General features: G+C 38.7%; 1 protein-coding gene across 8 annotated transcripts in view; it reads left to right on the top strand.

The window, feature by feature from the left end:
- LPP (LIM domain containing preferred translocation partner in lipoma) overlaps positions 1 to 15,551 on the top strand; it is a 694,560-nt gene extending 679,009 nt beyond the window's left edge. For all 8 annotated transcript variants that reach the window (XM_082393255.1, XM_082393258.1, XM_082393259.1 and 5 more), the window contains one exon: positions 341 to 15,551. In XM_082393255.1, the coding sequence (XP_082249381.1) occupies positions 341 to 469 (129 nt within the window). In that variant the 3' untranslated portion in view covers positions 470 to 15,551. The remainder of the gene's footprint in view (positions 1 to 340) is intronic.
- Positions 15,552 to 26,583: the final 11,032 nt, after the last annotated feature.

The following is a 26,583-nucleotide window of genomic DNA, read 5'->3' as shown; positions in this document are numbered from 1 at the left end:
GTTTTATTTTCTCTTGTGCTTGTTCTTGTTGTTTGGGTGAGGGGAGCAAAACTACTAGCTGGGAGCCTAGACCCTCAGGTTCTTCTTTTCCTGGACCTGTATTTCCCATTAAGTGATCTCAGGAGGGTCATTTCACCCTGTTCATATTGATGTCCCCAGTCTCTACTTAAGCTTAATGCGAGACCTACCATGTTATATCCTGCAGAAGGATTTGAAGGGGTTGGTGGTATATGAAGACGAAAGGTAGTAGTTGGCCTCATTATGGAAGCCTTGAATGGAAAGCAAAGGAATTTGTTTCCATTTTCACTGATATCCTTTCCATCTGTCTTCCTTCTTCCAGGATTGTGGTGGTCTCCTGTCTGAAGGAGATAACCAAGGCTGCTACCCTTTGGATGGACACATCCTCTGCAAGACCTGCAACTCTGCCCGCATCAGGGTGTTGACCGCCAAGGCTAGCACTGACCTTTAAATCCAGTCACCTATTTAGCGGTTAGTCGGTGGCTCTGAGAAGGATGAAACACAAGAAAAATATAAGAAGCGAAATAGAAAAAGAGAGGAAAGGCAATCAAGCTATGGGATGGTCTCTACTTCATCCACTACTAACCTTTCTTTAGAAACACATAGAGTGTGAGATTTTTTAAAGTTCTTACCAAATACACATTTCACATTTAATCATGTAGGACCTTGATGGGCCTTTGTTCCCAAGGACTTGCACATTTTTGCACGGATTATACTCCATCCCATTCACTTCTGCATTCCTTTAACTTTTAATCCCTATGTTTGTCTCACTTTTCATCTGGTTGAATGGCTTTTTTTAGTGTGGTATTTGCTGTCACACAGTTTTTCCTGGGTGAGTCTGCCAACTCACAGGTGCTTTTAGGCTTGAAGGCTCCATCCTATCGCTTCCACATTGCCAGTGAGCATAAAAGATAGCCATTCTTTTTCTGTGTATTGAAAAATAGATCTTTCTGTTGCTCTAAACTAGTCGTGTCCCTTGGGAAAAAAAAATGCACAATTATATGTCAGGCTATAAAGAATTTAAGCTGTAAATTACATAGGTTAAAAGAAGCCCACATCGAATTTGCAACCATCCTAATTCAAAATCTATAATGACCAGTGTTTGGGACTCATTTGAAAACAGATACTGGTGAGAGAGAACCAAACTTCAATATTTTTCTAAAGAAATTATGGATAGGGTATGCTGGATAAAGCATTTTGGGGTGATATTTGAAAAACTCATTATTACCCCAAAATGTTATCTTAAGACTTTCCTTTTCCATGCTACCTGGACATAATAATATGGACAAACTTGGTTTTCTCTAGAATATAACATTTCCAATACTGTTCCACTTTTCATGTCAGAAATATTGCCATTTTTTTTAAATATCCAAACACAACTACCAAAATTGACTTTTTCTCTAGAGGAAAATAGCTATAAAGAGCAGTTTAGAATTTTTTTTTCCAGGCCCAGGTCCTTTTTGCCTGACAGTTGCAAATCAGGGCACATAAAATTGTGTTAGTTTTGTGTAGTTTACTTTAAAAAGACAGGAAAGCTTGAAAAGATTGTGAAACCACAGTTTCATTATTCTTATAATCCTTCTGCAACTCAAATTACATACTGCAGAAGACATTTTCATATCATCGATGTGACATTTACACCACACTTTCAAAGACAATCACTGAAAAAAAATTGCCTTTTTGAGCTAAAAATATGCAGAGTCTCTGCCTAGAATCTTTATTCAAACTCTTATTGGGCAGGGAAATGCTTGCTTGCCAGCTCCAGAACCACATCTACTTTATTGCGTTTTAACATGTTTCTTTTAAGGAAGGACACTTCTCTTAGTAGCAGGTTACCGTTTTGTAAACTAATTAAGTATTTTGGATTAAGATTAGTTAAAGCTTTCTTCAAATTTTCCACAAGTATATACTTTTAAATTATGAAGTATTTTAAATATACACAAAAGTATAAATAATAATATAATGAATCTCTGTGCCACCCAGTTTAAGAAATCAAATATAACAAATATAGTTACATTCCCCTGTATACCCTTCCCTGATTCCACAGATATTTTTTTCCTGATTAGAAAGTGATAAAGTTTTCTAGTCTGACTTTTGTTTTTAATTTTTAATTTTAACACTCAGAAATGAAAAATTGTTTGTGCATGTTTTGAATTGCAACCCAGGCCTCAAGAGTCCCAATTAAATTTATTTTACTTTAGTAGGATTAATCAATCATAAAGGTGGTTGATTTTTTTTTCTGTAAGAAATTCTTAAGCTTATAGCTCTTCTGAGTTAATCTGTGGCTCATTTGCTTTGGTCACCAAACGGTTTTGTTTTAGAACCACCACAGTTACAGCTTTTCAAAGGGTCCTTTGACCACTGTCCTTTCCTTACCTTGCTGCCCTTTTCCTTGATCTCACATTTCTCATAATGTGAAATACAAGGGGTCCACTTCGGGCAGCATGTGAATTTTAGGATACAATGGCAACTGTATCTCTGAATTTCTGTCTTCCAAATGAAAGGCCAGACCATGCAGATGATCTCAAAGAATACTGACTATTAGACAATTGAGGTGATAATGATAATATAATAATATAATCTGCTTGAATTGTTTCAGTAACTTGTTTTCTATGAAATACTTGGGGGGAAATTGTCTTTTGGTCAAAAGCAAAGAGCCCAGTTTATTGAGAGAGAGATTTTATCTCTTGAAGTACAGTCCTATTAGTATGAATTTTGCCAAAGGAGGGAGAATTTATGAAATATTTATACTATAAAAATGCAATAACATTCTACTTGTTTGTTACATTTAAGTCCTTATGTAACTGAATGTTTACATGCCAAAAAAAAAAAAGAGAGTTATAAAAAAATGCTTTCACAGGCCCCTCACTGTGGCATTGCCAGAATACTGCTTGCTTACAATCTTTATAGTGCATTTTTATCACATAACCTCAGAGTATCTTTACCAAAGATTTTTAAAGTAAATGTCTTTTTAATATAGACTTATCATACTTTTTTAATAATGAATGTGCACACCTACATATATAGACTATTTAGATTTAGATTTTTTTTTTCTTTCACAAGGTATAATAAGGAAAGGATCCTAAAATATTTTATTTCAGGATTTCTTAAATATATGATTTATATTGCTTTCTTATCTTCTATTAATCATTTGGTGTCAGCAATGCCAAATCACTTTTTACTGTTTTAGCTACATGAAATTTTGCCTATAACAGAGATATAAGGATCTAGTACCTTAAGGATTATAATTCTACTGTCTTTTGATATATTGTCTTGATTGTTAATCATTTAAATACATAAATAATAGAAGAGAATCATAGAGTCTATAAGAGAAAGTTTGTAAAAATATACTAAAAATATACTGGCTTTAAAAAAAGTTGTCAAGAACACAAATATTTGGTAATTTTATGTAACATGAGAGACATAGAAAAGGAAAAAGAAACCCACTATGTCTTGGGCTCTGCAGACCGTTTCACAATTAGATTTCTCCATTGCCTGGATCTCCAGCTCATGGCGACTGAGTGTGGAGTCTCATCTGCAAACAAATCGGCCTTTAAAACTCAAAACTAAGTCATGTGTCCCAGCAAAGTGCATCAAGACTTTGAGATCCTGAACATCTCTGCAGCTCAAAGATGTGGGTTCTTTTTTCTTTCATTAACAAATTGTTTCTGTAAGAGCAACTTCTCTGATCAAAATTACTTCATTGAGTGTATGCTGATTAATACAGTGGAGATATCAACACTATAATTGTTTTCTCACTATGAAAGATTCTGCAGAGATGTTTGTGATGTTTCAAGCATATAAAACTCTCAAGTGTTTTATATTTGGGTCCCAGGGGAAAAAAAGAGCATTTTACCATGGGGCTATAGTAGAGGGTTTATGGAATATAGACAGGACTCTGAAAACACAACTTCCAACAGTTTTCCTAGTTAGTAAAAATCCTATTAATGTGAACCAGCCAGGAGTAACAGTGTTATTTCTATTTGATATGGTTTGGGCTTCTCTTGTCAAATCTGTGTCAGCTGCCCCTTGATCCCTCCATTATCAAGTTTTGCAGGGTGTTGGGGAAGTTATGGCAGCTGCCAGGGAGATCAGGGAAACACTGATGTAACCTCACAGCCTCTCACCATTCCTCTTGGCTTGGAAAGGCTTTTTTTCCATATACATTTCTAGAAATATTGCTATTCTACCTTAGTATTTCACATTTGTAGTTTAAACAAGCGATTGTCCATCTGTTGCCTAGAGCTACAGTACATGTGTGTTATGAATGAAATATGACAGCATGTTCCATACCGTGCTTTAGCCATCTGTGGGAAACCAGGAGGCTGGAAAAGATATACCTCTGCAAAATGTGCCTCAAGTTCATTTCCTGAGATCGCTCTTTTGGTGCACTTTCATGGGAGACAATCAGAGAGCAACATGTATTTGTGCCTTATTTTTAAAGAATCTTTACAGTACTATGAATGCTCCACTGAAGAGTCTGTCACTTAAATAACCATCCCCAAATCTCCAAGATATACTCATCAAAAAGTCGAAATCCAGAGAAATCTGAACTCTTCATCTTAATGTATTCTAACAGTATTTCTGTTCTCGCCATCTCTTAGAAGTACCTTACAGATTCCTAAATTAGGTAAACATTCTTATGCCACAAGATGATGTCTTGGGTGTTGTTAGTGACTAGGTGGTCTTACTTAGTGGTCTTACTCTCATTTTATTTAGATAATGAAGACAGACTTCCACTTGAGCCTTTAACACCTATTCAGCATGTCCACTTTTTTTTTAACTGCCACAATTTTTTTGTTTGTTGTTTTTTTTTTAATTTAATAGTGTACAGAACAAGTTGAGGATCTTGGTTCTGAGTCATTATTATGGTGCAGTCATGAACATTTCAGGTCAAGTTATTTCCTTGACAGATAACTTTTCTCATGAAGCTGTTGTTTAGTTCACTTATTATTTCAACCTTTAAAAAGTGATCTGATTAAAGTTGTGTGGCGTGGTGAGAGTTCTTCCTCTCTCTCTCTCTCCCCCGCCCCTTGTCTCCCTTCTTATTCCTTCCCATTCCTACTCATTAATGTTATCGTGCTTGGACTTTTCATAAATAAGTTAAATCAATGCATTACAATCCTTATGGAATTATGATCATATTAAGGGAAGAATTGTACTGCAAAATATATGTGTCATCCATAAATTCTTTCTTTAAAAGTACCTATTTTTCCAGATTGTGTTTATTCGTAAAGTGAGGTGAGATAATAGAGTCTTTCAGTTTTATTTTAATGAGTTTTCATCAGGGACTCAGATCACAGAGTTCTTGGCAAATTCCTTTATGACTGGCCTACTTTTCTCAGCTATAGGCAAAGTGATCTTTCTAAGACTAGGTTGAGATTTTTTTTTTAATCCAAAGCATTTTGACCAACAAAACAATCATATTTTTAAGTGGTGGCATGTTATTTTAGATCAGTGAAACTTGAGAGTTTTCCTTATGGCAGGGGAAAGCTATTATCCTTCTGGAATTTTTAAACATATCAGCATTTTTCCCATGACAATAATATTAAACCCTAATACTTGAATCACAGTATTTTGCAGGGAGTAGGTCAGCAACAGAGTTTTTCCTGAAGCGCAGATTACAGACCTATAGTCTGTTTATAAAAACCAACCTGAGAAGAACAATCTGGGTCTTTCAGTAAAACATAGTGTCTTAAAATGAGTCAGAGATTCTTTTGAACTCTGGCTAATACCGATCGAAACATGCCTTCTGTGTCCACTTTTTATAAATTTGTTTAGAAAAAGCTTATAATTCTAGGACTGTATTTCTATTTTTGGTTTCTGCCCTTACTTCTGTTTTCTACAAGTTGACCTTGATTTTCATTTTTAGGAGGGTCACATATGAGGAAAGTAAAAGCATAACTAATACATACATAATTCAATACACAAATGAATTTGCCGAGAATTAATGATGGTCTCAGTGAATGTGTTGTTTTGATAAACAGGCAGAGGTTTTTGGGGGGGGGGGTTTGGGTTTTTTGGTTTTTTTTTTTTTACCTGTCTCCAAGAAGAGAGGGATTTAGTGGGGAAGGAGGAATTTGAGAGAAGGGGCAGGTCACAATTTAAACGATAAGATTCTTGTACCGTGTAACTCAGAATTTTCATAGGGGTTTTAAGGATTGGCAATTGTAGTTTTTTAAACAAGTAAAATATTTATATTTCCAAGTTTATGAGGTGTTTAAAAATCACTATGGCTAACAATGTATTTTTCCCTTGTCAGAAGAGAATTAAAATGGGAGCTGCTTCTCAGCCCCATGGCATGGCCATAACTACACAAGACTTGTATAATACATGTCATTTCATCCCTCTGTGAGAGGGCCATAGCTCATTCTCTTTGTGACAGATGGCAATGCATATTCTTACATAGTCTTAGTTAAGCTGTACTACACCCTAAGCATCTCTGAAGGTTAGAGGTTTCTATTTTCACACATTCAGTATTTCATCCCTTCCGATGTACTTACTTGGTGAGCACAGTAGGCAGGGGTTGTTTTGGTCTGTGGGTCTCTTGTTCAAATCCAGTCATCCACTTTCTGTAATGCCCTGCCTAAACAGCTATACTAGAATTGATTTGTACTGCTTTTCTCCTTTTTAGTTACAAGCACAGAAAACTAACTTTAGCTTACTAAGTTCAAAGAAGAAATATAAAATGGCATATTTTTCCTTCAATATAGAAAGGAAAGACACTTACTCCTTTACCTCTTTTATTTTCCTGGACCCTGTGCAAGAAGTTGTAGACTCTATAATTTTGTTATCCAACATGCGTGTGGCTTATTTTGTGGGAAGTTGTGTGGAAGATGCATTTTATTAAACTCATTGACTTTTCTCCCGTGAAGTTACAAAAAAAAAATTACTAAAATCTTCGCTCTTTATTCCTGATTGTTACTTAATTACAGCAGTTTCTAACCACACTAATAAATATCTCTTATCCTAGCCCTTGTTATAAGCACAGATTTTGTATGATTCTACAAGCAAAATGTTATGTATACTAGAAAGATGAGGGAAACCATAGCTAATTCTTTTGTAATACTTTAAGATGGTTACATTAATCCTTCCCTACTGTGTGCTTGCTACTTTTTCCAGGATACTTATTCACTTATGGGCAAGAGAAAACATCATTCATCTAACTCTGTTAGACATTTACCTAATAGGCCCAAATAGAAGTCTTATTAAATGACCCACAAATGCAATCAACTTGGTACTGAACATAGCTTCTAAATTCAGTGTTCAACCCCAGGAATAGAATGATCTACCAAGACTGAGACAGGTTTCATTATGTCATCTTGTGTTCTACACCAGTGTAGAGGGCTATAGCTGACCCCAAGCCCCAGTGCTGTTCTTAGACAAATCATGTGTCCTTTAAGGATCTGAATCTCCCGTTATTTTCCTGACAAGTCTCCATTTCACATCTTCTTAGAGCTGGCTAGTATGTAGTATTATTCATGGCAGTCCCTTCTACCACTGGGGCAGCTTTTTTCTACAAAAGTTCTTCCGTGTTAAACAAAACTCTGGCTCTGGAGCTATGCACAAGAAGTCTAATGTGTAATGTCTAAATCGTTGCCTCTAGGTCAGATATCACTAACTCTTTCAACTTTTCCTCATTGATTGACATGGTATCAAGTCCAATCACCCTCTTGCTTCTCCTTTGAACAGTTGGACCCAACAGTATTTTCTAATTTTGTTTCAGTCCACTTGGTGAAATGTAGCCAGCACTTTGGGTCAGGCTAGGTAAAAACACTTTCTTCAGGGTTGAAAGTAAGTGGAATTGGAATCATCCAAAGGAAACTGATATTCAATGTGGAAACTTCCCCCAAGGACTCAGACCCAGGAGAGTGAAAGCTTGATGAGGATAGATCTCCCATGTGTGCAAAACAGTCCTCTTACACTATGTCCTTTATTGTTTTTGTTGTTACCAAAAAGGCAAAAGAGGAAGTGAGCTAGTTAGTATATATGTCATCCATAAGACTGCCACTTCTTGGTCAATGTTCATAAATTCTCTTCAACCCTTTCCCTTTGTTCTTGTCTCCTCAAGAATAAGACATTTCTTGTCCATGTTCCCATACTGAATACACAAAAAGAGTCCTGGGCTCTTTATAGGTTCCACATAAATATTTCTGGCTGGTTGGGTTTTGAGATTTGCTTTCATTCTTCTGGGCTCAAATGTTAGTACCTATAGATGTTGCACTCTAGACCAAGTGAGCAGCTTCTCTACTTGATTAGTTAAGAACTACCCTTAGGAGTCCATGTTTTCTCTATACTTTTGTCTTTCTAACATCTTTACCCCTTACTCATCTCCTCAATGTAATAATCACTTTAAGAGAATCAGCCCCTAAGTAACTTTGATTGAAGCTAACTGCAGTAAAATCAAATAGGTTCAGTCTGCACTCCATAGGAAGGAATATAGCTTCAGGAAAAGTAATTCTCCCCAGTGGTATCAGTAAGGCTTCGTGGAAGAGTGAACTTTGTTAAGGAATCTTGGTTCATTGGCTTGATTTAGAAGTTTAGAGAAGAATACTGACGGCACCAGAAACAAAAGGAAAGCATAGGTTATGTTCAGAGAAGACCTTCTGCTTTAAGTATCACAGATTCTGGAATGTCCTTCACAGGAGAAAACGCTTCCAGATATTCAAGGTCAGTGAGAAGGGAAAAGCGTAGAGCAAGATTGATTCAATTTGCTTTTTCATCTCTATGTAAATGTAAGATGGGATAAGTTGTCAAATTATAATCCAACCCATACAGTATCAACAGGAATCTTTTTTGATAACATACAAAATGTACATTTGCATTGGCTCATAGTTCTGTAATCCACTCTTGCACCAAACACCCGTATCTTTTGAGCCCACAAGGCAATGAGCAGGACACCTCTATTTTCCTATTACTTCTAGGTCCACAATTGGAAAGGACTCCACATTCATCTATTCCACTTGGTGTTAAAATTCCCTTATAGATTTCTTGCTAAGTCATAATCCAGACTCTGCTTAAGCGTCACCTGCATCAAGGAGCTCATTACTTCATAAGCCCTTCCATTTCCTCCATCATGCTTTGTTCCAAGCTCCCAGAACCAGCCTTTGGGGTTTAGGTGCTCCTTGGTGCCACACAAAATTAATCTTTAGTACATAATAAAATGTCGCTTCCTCCCTCTGTTTTCCTTCCAAATATATTTTGCTTTCGGCAACACATTACTTTACAAAAAATAAACTTTGATTTTTTTTTTAGCTGAAGATTATGAAAACCTTTAAACATCCTTAAAAACAGTCTGACGGGTTTTCTAAGGGTTAGGTTTTAGAGTATGAGTTTGGGGTTGCTGTTTTTGCTTTCTTATTCAAAAGACAAACTGTTCTGACTGTTGTTACACAGCTTCATGCCTTCCCCCAGTAACTAACCCATGAAACCCTCTCCTGTTATTCATTCTGCTGATACTGACCTTAAAATGTTGGGAAATGTCAGCGTGTGGTCTCCACTTCTAACAAGGAAAATGTCAAAAGCAGAAAATACTGGTTCTATTGAAATGCATCACCTCTGGCCAGTTGTCCTGTGCGAAAGGAAGGAGGTTACATTATGTCATGGTTTTACATAGAAATGTGTACCTTCTTTGCGTATTGTCCCGAGTTACTATTTAGTGTCAATACCATTCCTTGGTCTCTGGGAGGACAAGGCTTTCAGCCCTTCCACCCCAGCCTTAAATTCCAGAGTCCTATCGGCAGAACCTGTCATCAGGCTCCTGGGCGGGACTTGGACGTGGCTTTCTGAGCTCTGAAATAATAATTCCTAAGAGAGCTTATAAACTGCTTTCACACATAAAACAGCCCTGGGAGGAAGGTTATTAATAGCCCTATCCTAGAAGAGAAAGCTGAGGCTCAGCACCGTTAAGTGACTTGCCAAAAGCGATAGAGCTGGTAAGTGGTAGATTTGGGGACATACCCAGGTCTTGCAAGTGCAGTGCTCTCTCCAGTGGCCGCTCTCAGGGCACAAAATACCTCAGAGCACGCTGTATGCTTCTCACAGACCACCGTGCCCCCTGTTTGAGGGCATCCAAGGAAATTCACATAGGTTACTCAGCTATCAGGTGGCAGAGCCATGTGTGTACTGTGGTGTTTGAGGTCATTTAGAGCTTGCCTGCATTTTCTGTGTCATCTTGTGGGAAACTACTAGGTATTCTGATTGGCAGTGTGATGGAGCCGGTGAGGAAACGCCACCGCTAAGAACAAGCACTGTGGCACTGAAGTACACTGCAGCAAATTTCCCCAGAGACCGTGGTTTACTTTACATTAACTGAAAAACTCTCTGGAACTGTGAGGTTCTGTTTATCAACCAAGACCATTTCATTTAGAATCCAGTGGCGTGCAGAAGTGACTTGACCCTTAGGACGATTCTCCTGTGGGCTACGATTTACACCCCACAGAGGCAGGAACTGCTGTAGGTAAACTGCATATTCTTCTCTCAGTTCACATTTATCGAGGCCCACCAAGTGTATGTCACAGCATCAGGCATTTCCTAGCCAGCCAACCGACCTTGACCTTGAAATGTCTGTGAACAAATGCTATGGGATTGACTGCCGTTCTGCGACTTGGCTTTTGCTATTTGATAGCCTGGGCTTACCCAGCTGTGGTCGTTTTGTGATTTGTGTGTACTTATCATGAGGCGTTTGGTACTATGTTGTTTCCAGCATACTTACTTGGAAGCCTGCGTGTATATTCTAGAACCTGCTGTACGTGGCATTTCAGCAACTGGGCATGCCTTCTCTTGAGCTGCATCCCTCGGGAAGCTGTGCCTTTTGATGTGTGCTCTTGGGTTTTTAGTTCCTCCCATTTCTCATTATAGTTGTTTGGCTTTAAGTTAAAATCTGTTCACTGATTGAAAAATATCTTTCTTCATCTGAGTTAAATCTACTGCAGGGAACCTTTAAAATGAGCTTATCTAATAAGCTTTCTAGGCCTTTTCCCTCCCTAGAGTCTGCCATCCATCAAGCTGGTCTCATCATCCCTCTGCTGAACTCCCTGGGATTAATGAGGGCCAAGTTAAATAACAAATGGCCTCTCACCCCTTTCTGGTCTTCACACCTGGGAAATACATGCGGGGCCGGCGGGGCCAGCAGACGAGTCTCCTTGGCTGAGACGGCAACATTTAGACACTGGAAAGGTGGCTGATCTTGCTGTGCGGTTTGATTAATGTGATGACTGATAGAGTGGAAAATGATTTCTCGTAGAATAACAGGTATAACCCTCACTACAGGAGTGGGTAGCAGAAGCTACTGAGAACTTTTCAGAATTATCTGGGTGAGTACGCCTGAGCCGAGACTCACTTGGGTAGAAATGGTGCTGTCTTATTAGAGGGAATAAAAGGACAGTGAAGCTGTGAATATGAAAAAGCAGCCCTTTAAAAAAATCAAGGGAGCCACAAACTCTGGTTTATCTTTACATAATGTAAAGGAAATTATGAATGTATTTTTTTCTTCCTCCACTGTACACAATATTACCCCCCATACTTAGGGAAAATACAATTGTGTTGTCTTCAAAACGCTCATCCATGCACGTGCTTGCACACAGGCACACTCTCTCTCACACACACACACGCGCACACACACGCAGACATCTTCCAAGAAGGCTGATCCTTCAAAAAGGAAATCTTCTTTTAAAACACTTGGATTTTTCAGGCCAAGAAACTAATAATTCCTAGACCTGACCCATTTTAGTGACTGCCAAAAAAGAAAAGAAAAAGCTATTTAAATTTTGTACGCATCCATTTATCTCTTAAAATATGCCAAAGCAAATTGAGGTGAGGGTGGAGACTAAGGTATTTATCTCTGCTGCTTGAGGCTCTCTTTGTATTTCCACCTGTTGGGAAAAGGGTAAGAACTATTCTTGGGTGATTATTATTTGATTCATTTGTGTTGCCACCTTGTACGATGCCTGCTTTGCTTCCTACCGAGGCATAAGAATGAGTTGGTTTTTTGACTCCTTTTCCCCTATCACGAGGGAGTACATATTAAAGCCTGAATGTCTTCCCTCACCAAATTATTTCACTCCATTTCTGAGCTAGTTTAGAAAGTGCACAAGGGGGAGAGCTAGCTTTTCCTGGATATATGTCTCCATTTTTCTTCTTTCTTGGGAGACAAATATAAAGGAAAAAAATCCAGTTTCTTTTCATCTTTCTTTCTCTTTGGGTGACAGTTGATGATCACTTAGTAATTATAAACCAGAAGTAGGCGAATAGCTTAGCCAGGTTATGATGTATCTGCCAACATGCTTCATTCCTTCAAACACAGACTTTGAGAGGAAAAGGGATTTTATCATTTAAATGCCAACAATAGGAATGGCCTCATATTTTAACTTTCAAACAGTAAAAGGTGAGTTGATATTTGGGCAGTGTTTGCATTTTACTAACCCTATATGCCTTCTGCTTAGTTTTTAGATGAATGTCATTACATTAACATATCAGGGCGAAATTGCCAAAAAGTGTTAAAGTGCCTTGGACCTTCCTCACTGGGTAGCAAGTTGAAACTGGGATAAACCGTGCCAGCCTTCTTACTTAACTGAAATACCTGAACTGAGGTGTATCCTTGATGAAAGAGATTTAGGACCCTGGAAACTAAATCTTGTCACCCACCATTAGCTTCTAATTAACTAGTTGCAAAATCATTTTTAAATGACTTTCTTCCTTTTAGTGCCCATTTTTTCTCTTGGGAAAGCTGATGAGCAAATTATCCAAGAATTATTTCTTATTAAACAAAAAGTCAGAATATTTCCCCCCAAAAAATCTGAAGTAGTCCTCATTAATTTTCAGGAAACATATGAAAAAGCAAATGGAATTAAAGATGGCATCGATTGTCTGATTATTTAGCACGAATAAAATTATATGATTTAATGTGCCTTCAGCGAAAATTTAAACTAAATGCAAAACTTTAACAGCAGGATGCAGTATTGAACTTTTGCCTTGTTATCTATGCAATTAATTACTTTTTTTGTTTTGTTTTGCCTTTTAAACTTCACCTTTATCATTCTTTATCATTAGTTAAACAGATTTGGGGCTGTCTCTTTCTCTACTGGGAATATGTGCAATTATGAGATGCACCCCCCCAAAAAAGGAAGGGAAAACAAAGAACTTTCGGGTTGCAAATCTGTGCCATGGAGTAGACGTGACATGAAGATGCAGAGCCGGAGGATAGTAATTTTCTCTGAGCCGTACACACCAGCTTTTATTTCATGGCTTTGTCACAGGCTTTTCTCCTTCTGTGCTGTCACCTTTGAGAAAAACGATTGCACCTTCTCCAAGTCTGCCTTTTAACAGCTACAGTTGAGTTGGCAAGACTTCCCCAGCTCTGAATATAGCCATTTGCCGACTCCGGCCTCTTTGCGAGACTGACTCAAATCTGTGATCTTCTGTTCAGCATACACATCAGCAAAGTGAGAAGATGAGCACTAAATATAGGCTCTATTAACTTTACTTTTAGATTTACTGCCTTCAAAAAAGTGCCTATTCTGAGAAACATAGACGTTATTCCTACATATGTATGTACACACGGTACCCAGAGTCATACCGTGCAGCCTTCAAAAACATACCATCGAAAGGAGTAGGTGCTAAGATAAGGAAACCTTGCCAAATGAAAGTCCCTCGTTTCCAATATCCCCTCCCAAGTGGCACCGTGAAACAGGCTGCAAGCACATTCCCTGAGCATTCCTTGCTGATACAGCCACTTTATATTTTTATCCTACTGGGTGGTGGCATATTGCTGAGGTTTCCTGTATCTACTTCAAGGGAATATATTATGCTTTATGGAATTGGAACATTTAGTCAGGAAAAAAATTGTTTAAGGGAATTAATGAGCCAGGGTCTGTATTAGGATATGTGTCATATGTGTGTTTTATAAACTAAGCATTGGTGAGCTTAGAATGTCAGCACATTGCTTCTCCTTTTATCTCTCAGGCTAACATCAGTGAAAACTAAAGAAAAGTCTTGGCTCTGAGAATCGGAGGCTCAGGGGGCCAAAGACCCTTGCCAGATCCTTAGAGCATCTTTACTTTGACTCCTAAAAATAGTAGCCCATGTTATTTAATGGCTTTTGTTTCCATGGTTCTGTCACTGACATTATAACTGTAGATATTGTCGACGGAGCACCAGCTCAGCCTAGGAAGTTGGATTCTTACCCAGGTGTGGCAACAGGAGAGGGTCTGGACAAATAGGACGAGGTAGACTATGCACGATTTTAGGAAAAGGGTTGAAGGGAGGACGTGCTTCCAAAAAAGATCTTTCTCAATGTGTCGTCTGACTCAACCAGCTGGCAAATTACACTTGCCAAGTCGCTCTCTTCCCTTCTAAGTCAGTTGGCTCCACGTTCACTTGATTCTGCCTCTGCTTTGGGAAGGCAGGATACCTCCATTTAGCCTTTCCCCAAGGAAGCTCTTGGCATCCACTTGGTCACAAAGTTGTCAACTATGCCACCTAGTTTCACCAAATGGAAGTAAAGGGGGACAAGCAATAGAAGATGCTTCCCATGCCCTTGAAGTCAGCCACCATTCTGCTTTCCATCTAAGGGGCTCCACTACTTAAACTAGGGAGGAGGGCGGAACGGATCATGGTTTCATCATTTCCAGAGTGTGGACCACCCTTCCTTAGTTATCATTTTATGAGACCACTTGTCTTCTTGGAGAAAGTGATACTCTTCACTGAGACTGTCTACTCTTCCTGGTGATCTTCCGTTTTTACTTTATTCAGTTTCAACACTAGTCATTTTCTTTCATTTTTTTAGAGAATCAGATGTTAGTACTAGATAAGGGTTCAATCTCTGTGTGATGTCAAAAGGGGCATTGGGATACTACAGAGTTTTTCCTCCTTGGAAACAAGATGGACTGGGAAAGAGACAGCATGGCTTTGCTCCAGGTTTCAATCTGATTGTGACTATGAGAGAGTTTTATGTAATGTTAAATGGTATTTACAAGTAGACAGATCAAGGGAAAAGGGGGAAAAACCAGGTCTTCTCTGTGCTAAATGTGTCAAAGAACAAGAGCTTCCTTCTAACTAAATACAGTCATAGACCCACCATGATCAGCTGCGAGTCTGAATAACATTCTCTGACTTAGGGAAAGCCATACACACACACACAAAACGTATAGGGAATATGCCTTTTTTCACATGTATGATACTGACAGAGCCATGGTATTCCCAAAATACAGAGTTCTCTTTTTTATTCTTAGCAAATTGCATCTCTCCACTACATCATGAACCATCACTGACATATCCAAAATAGCCCTCATGGTTCCTTATGAAAATGAGATAAAACCTGTTATAAGCAAATGATTTGGGTTATTTTCTTTTGTTTTTATACATTACCAACTATATTAAATCATGTTTCTATTTACCTTCTATCAGTTTTTTCTATCAATTATGTTTTTCCAATACTCTATAAGAATAAATATGAAAATCATATTCCTTTTTTTCTGTAAAAGAATTGCAACTACTTTATTATATTTAGAAATCCAATAAAGTTATTACATTTACTTGCCTATGTGTGGAATTCTTTTTGAGTTGGATAATCCCTGTCTCCTTTCTTCTAACCTCTTTTACTGTGATTCATTTTTTACATCATTTGCTTTCCATATGGTCCTCTGAGAAAGGGAACGTCTCTCAAAGCAAATATGATGCCAAAAAGACAATGAAGGTACCCACTCTTCTCCACTGTTAGCATGGAAGATCTTAAGGTTAGATACGTTCAGGAATTACTTGACCACTTTGTCTTAAACTTTCAAGTAAAGAACTTTCCCCTTTTAAAGTTGGATCCAAATGAATCAGTTCCTGGGGTGGGGGGCGGCAAACGGAGAGTTCTCCACTCACATCACTAACGGCTGGCTGACTTTTCACACTTTTATTCCACCTGTTTTATGCATGCTTTTCCAATGCTGAGAATCTGCTCTGTGCTAGGCTCCTTGAGGGATACAGACATAAATAAAAATCAGACATAATTCCTGCTTTCAAGAAGTCTCTAGTAAAGCTGACAAATAACCATGGTAAGAAGACAGGAAGAATCAGACACTTGGGAGAGTATAACTCAGCATTTTCAAAACTTTTCATTGTCATATCATTTTTAATAGGTCTGTGATCTGGAAGGATTTTTGCCCACATTTTATAGATGAATATGCTAAGAATGTGAGAAAGTTAACAATCCAAGATCACCATTCGTTCACTGAACACTCATTTTTAACTTTTTAAACAGATCTACAAGAGAACCCAGTACCCTGACCCCTAGTCCAGTCTAAAATGTAAGAGTGGCTAGAACTAGAGGGCACATGAAATTCCTTCCATGAAATTCAGAAATGGGTATCCCTTCTCCTTCCCACTTAGGCTTTGGGTTTTATCTCTCCAACCTCATGTTTCAGCCTACTAATGCTGAGGGGTCTGAGAGCTCCGCAAGAGGCCGCCAGTTTCAAAGGTACCAGACACAAGGTGTGCCTTTGAATTAACAAATGGTAGATACATCACTGGGGCTGGGCGTATTTGTAACTTCTTGCCAGAAAGCTGTAAACAGAGAAGGGCATGTAACATGTGAACTTGCCTTTCCTTTCCCTATTTTCCTCAAATTACTCACTTTATGTTCTTTGGCCCCCTTCTGCTTTGTGTTTTAACACTGCACATATATTTATTTGCCCCTATTCATCAAATGTGAGAGCTAGAAAGGGCAAATAGAGAGCATGTTCTCTGATTTTGTGAAGGAAATACTAGGTCCCAGAGAGAGGAAAGAATTTACCTAAGGTCACAATGTAATTTAATTACAAGGCTGGATCTTGTGTCCTGGCCTGACCCCGAGTCCTGTGCTATCATACTGACAGCTTTAATAATGTGGAAGAGAGTAGAAAAAGAGTTTTATATATAATCTCCATTTCTAGGAAGAAGAAAGACAATTTAAAAATGAACAAATACTGAGAGGGCTTGGTGTCCATAGAGCATAACTAAAAGAAATTCTAAAAGACATATTTCAGGAAGAAAGAAAATAAACCAGGAAGGAATATCAGTGAGGCACAAGGAATGGCGAGCAGAGAGAATGGCAATCATATAGTTCAATCTCAACCTGAGTTTATCCCCAGAATATAGGAGTAGTCGAACATTAGAAAATCTATTAATGTGGTTCACCACTTTCACAGAACAAAATAGTAAAGTGTTATAATCATAATATCTCAATAGATGCAGGAAAAGAATGTAATACAATGAAACATTCATAATAAAGAACAACCCCTTAGCAAACTAAGAGTAGAAAGAAACTTCCTTGAGTAAAGTCTATCTATGCAAAGATCACCACAAATGGTGAAACATTAGAAGTAGTTATTTTAAATTATAAAAGAGGATACCCACTATAAACACTTCTATTCAACTTTGTACTGAAGATTCTAACCAGTACAGTTATAATAAAAACATGAATAAAAGATATAAAGAATAGAATGTAAGAAACCAAAGTGGCATTATTCATAGATGATATAACTACAGAAAACTATATATAGAAACCCAAAATAATATATAAATAATTAACATTAAACAGATTTATAGATAGAGCATACTGGTGATTGCAAGAGGGGAGGAGAGTGGATGTTGGGTGAAATAGTTGAAGGGGATTAAAAGGTACAAACTTCCAATTATAAAATAAATAAGTCACAGGGATGTAATGTACAACATAAAGAACATAGTATAACAGTAATAATTTTGTATGGTGACAGATGGTTACTAGACTTACCGTGTTGATCATCTCTTAATGTATTTGGTTGTCAAATCAGTATGCTATACACATAACAGTTTGCTAGATATAACATTAATATACCAAAACTGCATTTTATTTCTGTGCAATAGCCACAAAGAGTTTGATTATGTATTTTTGATAATGTATTTTTGAATAAACCATATATAATAGTGACCAAAAACGTAAAGTACCCTAGAATATCTTTTTTAAAATATAAAATACCTAAATGAAGAAAATCATAAAACGTTATTGAAAGACATTAAAGTAGATCTAAATAAGTGGAAAGATATACCATCTTCAAAGATAAGAAAATAATATCATAAAAATGTAAATTCTCCCTAAATTGATTCATAGATTTAATGGAATGCTAATCCAAGTCCCAGCAGAATTTTTATGGACTTTAGCAAGCTGAGTCTAAAATTTACTCAGAAAACCAAATGCCAAATACCCAAAACATTTTTAAAGAACAAGAAAAGATAATTTTCTTTACCAGATAAAACTTTCTAAGCTATAGTAATTAAGGCAATGTATTATTTGTATAAGAAAAAGACATGCATAATCTAAATGGACCACAGCTGAGAATCCTAAAACAAAACCATCCATTTATGGTAACTTTATCTTTGACATGAATGATATTTCAGATCACTGTGGCAAGGGTAGATGCTGAGATAATTAATTGGCTTTCCATGTGGAAAAAAATAACATCCAAAGCCTACCTCATGTATACAAAACTTTAAGACCTGCTAAAAAGAATCTTTATGTTACAAAGAATTTATTAAACAAAATAAAAAACATTAAAGCTGTAAATAAAATAATAATTTAAACCCCATTAAAATTAAGAAATGTAGTTAATCAAAAGACTCAAAATAGCTTCAAGCTAGGAAAAGCTATTTGGCAGACATAAAAATAACAAAGGATTACTATCCAGAATATACAAAGAATTCTTAAGAAAAAGAAAATTCAATAGAAAAATGGGGGCAAGAACAGTCATTTTATGGAAGAGGAAATACAAATGGCCAATTGACATATGAAAAACACTTATGTTAGTCACTAGGGAAATGCAAATGAAAACCAATATAAGTTATCATTTTATACCACCAGATCAGCAAATATTTAAAAGGCTGATGATGTCAAATATTGGAGATGACATGGAGCAATGGATATTTATATACAATATTGGTGGGAGTATAAATTGTTAAAATCACTTTGGAAAATAATTTAGCATTATCTAATAAAGATGATGATGTGGAAATCCCATGACAAGCAATGCTGCTCTTGCCCATGTAACCCAAAGTCATGTACAGAGACATACGGAGCTGTACTGTTTGTAATGGCAGAAAGCTGAAGATAAGACAAATGTCCTTCCAAGGAGAATTGGTAAGTGAATAATAGTATATTTCTGCAATAGAATGATGCATAACACTGAAAACTAATTATCTATAATTGAATAAATCAATGTGGTCAATTCTCAGAAACAATGTTAGAGGAAAACATTCATAAACAAAAAGATATATTCATATCATATTGTGTATAGGAAATTTTAAAACAAGAAAACTCATTATGTTGTGGAGTTAGGATAAAAGGAGGGAGATGTGATTGGTGAAAAACATGGCATAAGGGATCTTCAGTGCTGTTATTAATATTAGATTTCTTTAGTTGGATTGTAGGTTCATAGGCCTTCATTTTATTATTATACATTATAATATGTGTTATATACCTATCATATATTTCATAATATAATAGTTAAGAGAGAAAGAAAAGGAAGAAATGCTGTCTTTTTTTTTTTTTTTTTGGCTGTGCTGCACAACTTGTGGGCTGTTAGTTCCCCCACCAGGAATCAAACCCAGGCCCTCAGCAGTGAAAGCATGGAGTCCTAACCACTGGACCACCAGGGAATTCCAAAAGAAGTGCTTTCTGATAACTCTTTTTTCCACTCCAGTGCAGAGTCAAGTGCTCAATACATCCTTAATGACCTTAAGCCTGCCTTAGAAGAAGGCTAAGCACTTTTCAGCACTTTTTATACAAAATCCTACAAGTAACTTCTTTAGTAAATGTAGATGCAGATGAATGGAAAATGGGGAGCAAAGCTCTCAGCATGGGCCATGCAATTATAGGACACTTCCCCTCTCCCTCCCCGCACTTCTCTGCCCCTGGCACCTTCTATAAAGACTTTTCTTCCATGAAGCCTTCACCGCTTTCTTTACTGAATCTGACTACTTCCCTCTTCTGGATTCCCATTCCAGTGCAAACTAGCATACCACCATTCCTCAGTTATGTACATGTCTGCATACCCAAACGATTTCCATGATTTTTCTGGGAAGGAAATGATCTTGGTAGTTTAGTTGCCCACAAAATATCTAGCACAGCCTGGCACATTACAGACCCTAAATAAATTCTTATCCAATTGAATTAAATTGATCCTCTTTCAGTTTCACCCCAGATTCATGTCCAAAGCAAAGCGTTTTACCTCTTTCTAACTCGGCTATTATAGTCAGGAAGTAAATAAAATATTCATTACTTCCCTATGATGTTGTAAAACTAACAGTGGTAGCGAATTCTGCATGAAGGATCTATCACAAGTAAGATTCCTAAATTCAGGTCTGAGAGCTTCCTCCCTCCCAACTCTCTTACGAAGGGAATGAGCCAGATAAATAGGTAAAAAGGAAGAAACAAACACAGGATGGCCATGCCAGCAAAGCCTGCCATGTCCTTTGGGTCACTCAGGGTTCAAACCTCAATTTTGTCCCCAATTCCTCCCTCTTATTTCTTCATCTAATGGTTTCCCATAAGCTGTCCCTTCCTTCTCCTCAATTCCCATCTCCCGCATTTTGTCCACCCTGCTTTCATTCCAGACTTTCATTCCTTTAGGAAATCACTGGTCAGCACTTCTCTCCCTGTCTCAGTCTTTCTGAACTTAACACCTCACCACCACCTCTAAACCATCCTTCACTGGGGCCAGCCTATTTCCAAGGCACAAATAGGACCACCCTGCTCCTCTGATTCCAGCCTTTACTGTCTTTCCATTGCCCTCAAGATTCAATCCAAATTCCTTGGCCTGACCTTGAAGACTGTGGGTTATCTTTCTTTTTTTTGAAGGTCTAGATTTTTATTAGCACCATTAATTGACAATTTTTTCTAAATTATCTTCCCATACTCATCTACTCCTACTCCTCCTCCAACATGCGGACCACTAAACCATGCACCATTCCCAAACAGAACAGGCCTTCTCACTTCTCCACGCCTTTATGCTCACTTCTTTGTGTTTAGGCTGCCCTTTCCCCTCCCACCTGGTACCCACTGAGAACTACAAAAGACCTCTGGCACATAACCCCATCCAAATCCCTGCACTAAGAGACTTGATCAATGCCAGCTAGCATGGTTGCTGGCAGCCTGAGGGCACATCCCTGGGACAACCCAGGTCCACTTTGACTTTCTATCTGCAAAATATCAAGGCTATGAAAAGAATTTACTCTTTGCTCTGGCCAACACCTGACAATAGACCCCTGACCTCCTCTTTCTTAGAGAATTCACTTTAAAAAAGCTTACACTTGTAACTCTTCCTCTGTCCTTTTAAGACAACCAACCCAAGAGTGTCTCTCTCAAGGTCCTGAAAGCCATCCCTTTGAAATGTAATCATCAGGAAGGATAGAGCCCCTGTCTCCCAGTCTCTGTGGGAGGATAAAATCTTAACTTCAATGGTTGCCAGCCAGCAGACACAGCTGGTCTGATCACATTTACACTGACCAATCCTCTTACATGCTTTTTGTAATTTTTCATGTCCCCAGCGCTAGCTGAGCCCCTGCCCACTCCCCTCCTATTACCTCATTCTCCCTTTAAAATGCCCAGTCACCACTGCACAAATGGAAAGCTCTTTGCCCTACCGTCAGTAATTACAGAATAAAATCTGTATTCTCCATGTTAATGTCTGGCTTTGTTTACCTTTGACACTACTGACACTTCAAGACCCAGACTCCATGTCACCACCTCCAAGAATTTTTCTTTCTTTGACCTCCACTATGATATTTGTCACTCTTATGTATGTAAGTCCATACAACTTCTAACAGACATATAGTAGGATACTTATTGTACTAAAGTAAAATTTTCTTTCTTTTCTTCTAGTTTAAATTTCCATCTGGACTGAAACCTTGAAGGTTGAAAATTGTGTTTTATTCGTCCCTGTATGCATTGAGCCAGGTGTAACCGGCCAATACATGCGTATGAAGAGAAGCCTGGATGAATGAATGAATGAACGAGCAAATGGGCGCTTCTGTACGGGGTGGTAAGGGTTAAGATATGCTCTCTCGCTAGAGTGGTCCCTAAAGGAAATGGACACAGAGGTGTGACTGCAGAACAGGAGGGAAACGATTACACTTCTCCAGGAGGAGAGGAAGACCGGACCAGTACACACTTGCCCTTTCTTGTCGCCCAGAGATTTCCCACTCCATTTTTTTTTTTTTTCATTCCCAAGTCTTTCTGAGTTTGTATGCAAACCTTTTTCTCTCAGGGGCTGTGAAGAACCATTTTGTATGCTTTACTGTAATCCAAGGGCAGGGAGGAATCCCTTCAAACCCGGGACAAAATCTGCCCACTAAAAGGACTTCATCGTGGCCATAGCCAGACGCAAATGTGTGATGTCAAGCCAACCTAAACTATCCCATTGTTTTCAAGTGTGACTAAGTACTGACTAATATTACTTCCTCTGGCACTTTTTTTTTTTTTTTTTTTTTGACTCAGTAGAATGGAAACGTTCCAGGCTGTTGTTCTACGTTGCTGTCTGGACAGGATAATTTGCTGCTCATCAGAACCACTCGAGAAAGGGAAAAAAATGGAAGAGGGAAAAAATAAAAACAACCTCCCAAGGGTTCCCTTAAGTTTAGCAATGGCTTTTTGTTCTTGGATTTAGTCTTTTTTGTTTTTGTTGTCCTGTGTTATTCACAAAAGCAACAAAGAATATCACAATCCAAATGAGAAAGGACCTTGCCCAGGTCATCTAGTGAGGCGTCAACAGTTTCCTTGCCCATCCTGAGATCTGCGGTGTCCCTGGGACACCAAGGCATTTCCCCCACCCCCCATCAGGCGCGATGTAAACACCCTTTTTCTTAGTTCGGGAGCTCTGTTCCTTCCAAAACAAGCCTTCACACCTTTGGGCTGCCAACAGTTCCTTCCATCTCCCTGTAGACTATTCCTCTTAGTTTTGCCTTCTGGGAAGTTTTTTTGCAGAGTGGTGTTTACAGAGAGTAAGGAGATCCCGAGCCTTTTCCATGTGGACTAGATCACTAGAGACAGGTTGGTAATGACTTCTGTCAGAGAGAAAATGGAGAAGTGAGCGGAACTGAAGCTCTAGAAATGTGTTCAAAGAGTGGAAACAGAGAGGAAGGACGCCCATCAAATGTGCCTTTGGAAGATCAGAAGAGTCCCTTCTCCCTCATCATGGCAGATTATGGATAGCTGAAATCGTCTAACCCAAGCTTTTCAGTCTCAATATTTTCTCCATTCATTCTCTCCTTCCAAACCATCAGAAGATGCCAGCCCCTGCCTCACCCAACTTTTCCAGGCTGCTGGCCCTCCTAGCTTCCACTCAGCTTCTCCTCTCCCCCAACCAGTCTGGTGGCAGAGGGGATTGACTCTCCCATACTACATCTCCCCTCTCTGAGGTTTTGCTCCTTTCTTTGCAAGAAGCTGGATGCATTCATAGGAAGGCACAGCACCGCTCCGAAAATCAACCAAAGCCCCTTCCAGCTGTTGGATTCACTTTTCTCAGGGGACAAGTCATTTCTACAGCCTTTGAGTTTCTACCAGGTTTAGGGTCAAAGGAAAAGCCAGTCCCCACAGGACCTTTTTTTTTTTTTTTTTTTTAAACGTCCTTATTGGAGTATAATAGTTTTACAATGTTGTGTTAGTTTCTGCTTTATAACAAAGTGAATCAGTTATACATATACATATATCCCCATATCTCTTCCCTCTTGCATCTCCCTCCCTCCCACCCTCCCTATCCCACACCTCTAGGTGGTCACAAAGCACCGAGGTGATCTCCCTCCCACAGGGCCTTTTAGCTCCCTGGGAGTTAAGATGAAGGATTCATTACAAGGCAGAGATGATTGCCTTTTTCTTTTCAACTGTGATTGGTGGCCCAGAAACCACAGCCATCAAATACAGAGGCTCTGCTAAATCATCACAATTTCAGCTACTAATTAGGACTAACGTTCACAGCAGAGGAGTCTGTGGGGGGCAATAAACCGCTTCTTCAAGTGATTAAACTTCTAAGCAAACACACTTTGATTACCACAAGACCCATTCCTTGGCAAAGGTTCTCCCAGGTAATGGCATCCCCAAGACGTGCCTCCATGAGTGGAGGATCTGGTAGCCCGGAACTCTGGGTGTGCAAGGCACCCTGTCTCCTCTGCCAGAGCCCTGCTCCACCTCTAGTTCTGTTGAGATGCCTTCGGAGACCACATATGTGACAAACTTGTGACTAGCAAGTTCACTGGGTCAGCTGTGTGATGACAGTGCCCAAAGGCTCAGGCCATGTAGGGAGACTGAGCAGAAGCACAGCTGGGGAGAGGGTCATCTGCTTCTTCTGGGGTAGAGGGTTCCCTGCCCCTTGGCCGCAGTTTAAAGGAGTGAGTTTAGAGACAGTCACCGTGGTGATGAGGAAACCTGAGGAACTGTGCTAAGTACCTTCATATGAGTTATCTCCATAGCAAAAATATAGGGATTTGCTCCAGATCTTTTTCAGAAGTATTCTCTTAATGTGTTTTACAAAAACAAACAAACAAATAAAAACTACACATGAACTACATGCTCGTTGTAGAAAAAGTAGGAAATAAAAACAAGCAAAAAAGAAAGTTTTAGTATTCCATAAGCCCATCATCTAGAGGAGGGTTTCTCTCAACCTCAGCACTACTGACATTCAGAGCTGGAGGGCTGTGCTGTCCTGTGCTCTGTAGGATGTTTAACAGCATCCCTGCATCTTCTACGCATTAGATGTCAGTAGTACACTGTCTCCTCCCCCAACTGGACCAACAAACAGGTCATGAGACATTGCCATATGCCCTCTAGCAGCAAAATTACTCCCATTAAAAACCAAAATTCTAGAGATAATCAGTAATGCCATTTTCCAGTCTTTTTTCCTACATGCAAACAAGTGATACCTATTTTTAAAATGGAGTTGCAATACATATATTGTTTTGTATTTTCATTTTTCACTTAACCAAAGATCCTGAACACTTTCCCATGTTGATATCTGTTCTACAATATTATCTTACCCTCTCTATTGTGCTCCATTGCACCGTTGTAACATGATTGATTTCATCTTTGATTTGGGGACATGGAGATTATTTCCAAAGGTGGTAAGAAGATGAAAACCAAAACCAATTTTTTGTGTGTCTTTTGCCTTCTAAAATGGGAAGAGTTTGGAATAATGCATTTGAATGGGGAAATAAATCTTTCTGGTGTGTCTTTTCATTCACAGACACCATTGAGGAAGCAAGAAAGGGAAAGAAATCTTAAGTTAAGGCTCTTCTGTGTTGTTAATGGGTAAGATACTGAGTAGAGTCCATTCAGGAATCTCTGGTTAGTATAGGGTAGGAATTGAGGAGTAGAGAGCCAGATGAATCTGAAAAGTATAAGGGAAGGGAAATAGCCTAGGCGTGGGTAGCCGAAGAAGAGGCCAAGAATGCAGGATCCTGGAAAGCAAAGAAGAGAGTAGATGGAAAGAGGCTTAGAATAGGGGGAGGAGGGTGCTGAGAAAGGTAGTTGTCTGCTGAACATGAAAACTTTCACTGTCCAAACCCTTAGTAAAGCTTGACCACACTCCTTGCTGTGTACTCCTCACCAAGGTACATGGGAGAGTGAAAGATGTTTGGGGTGGTTTGTCTTATGCAGAGTGGTACTTGACAGAAAAGCGACAGTAGGGGCAGATGCAAAAAAAAGAGCAGGGATGGAGAATTAAACAGATTTTGGAGGCAGAGTCAACTTGGAGAACAAGAATCACCAGAGATATTGGGATCGGGGTCCCAGGGTTTTCCCTGCACTTGAGATGAGTCCCTGAGCCAAACTTGCTTAAATATTAACAGCCAAAATGACCTCAGCAGGAGGTCATTGAAGAATGAAGAATGAAGAATTCTTCATTCAACATTCTTCATTCAACATTGAAGAATGTCCAGTCAGAAGACACTTAAATTACACTCTTTTTTTTTTTTGGCTCTTACAAACACTGCATAGAATACCACTGTAGTTAAATATTTGCAAACAATGCTTAATTTTTTCTTTAGGCTAAATATTAGAAATGGAATTATTAGGTCCAAGAGAATGCACGTTTTAAGGCTTCTGATACATGTTGTCAAACAGCCCCGACAAGATTTTCATAATAATTTATGCTTTTATCGTTACCACCAACAGAGTGCAACAGTTCCCTGTCACCATTATTTCACCAGCAATGGTATATGTTCTTCGCATTTTACAGGAGAGAGATATGAGGCTTGTCCATGTTTACAGAGTGATGGAGCTAGACCCAGACCCACCGCTTTCTGATTCCAAGTCCTGAGCTCTTCTCTATCCACTGTGTTGCCTCCTTTACCAGAACTGGGGGTATTTAACCTTTAGAAGACTCAGCCAGCATCAACCCTGATCCTGTTATTCCTCTGCTTAACCTCATTGCTCTTAGGTTAAAGCCTAAACACTTCAGTGGCTTGGAAAGCCCTTCACAGTCTAGTCCCTAGTTACTTCTTCATCCTTTCCCTCCCTTGAATTTTAAGCTCTCCCCATACAAAATTTCTCTAGGTTCTCTAATGTAGTTTGTTCTCGCT

The sequence above is a fragment of the Balaenoptera borealis genome, assembly GCF_965194805.1.
Source record: "Balaenoptera borealis genome assembly, chromosome: 5".
Taxonomy (NCBI): domain Eukaryota; kingdom Metazoa; phylum Chordata; class Mammalia; order Artiodactyla; family Balaenopteridae; genus Balaenoptera; species Balaenoptera borealis.
This window is presented reverse-complemented; position numbering and strand designations above follow the sequence as displayed.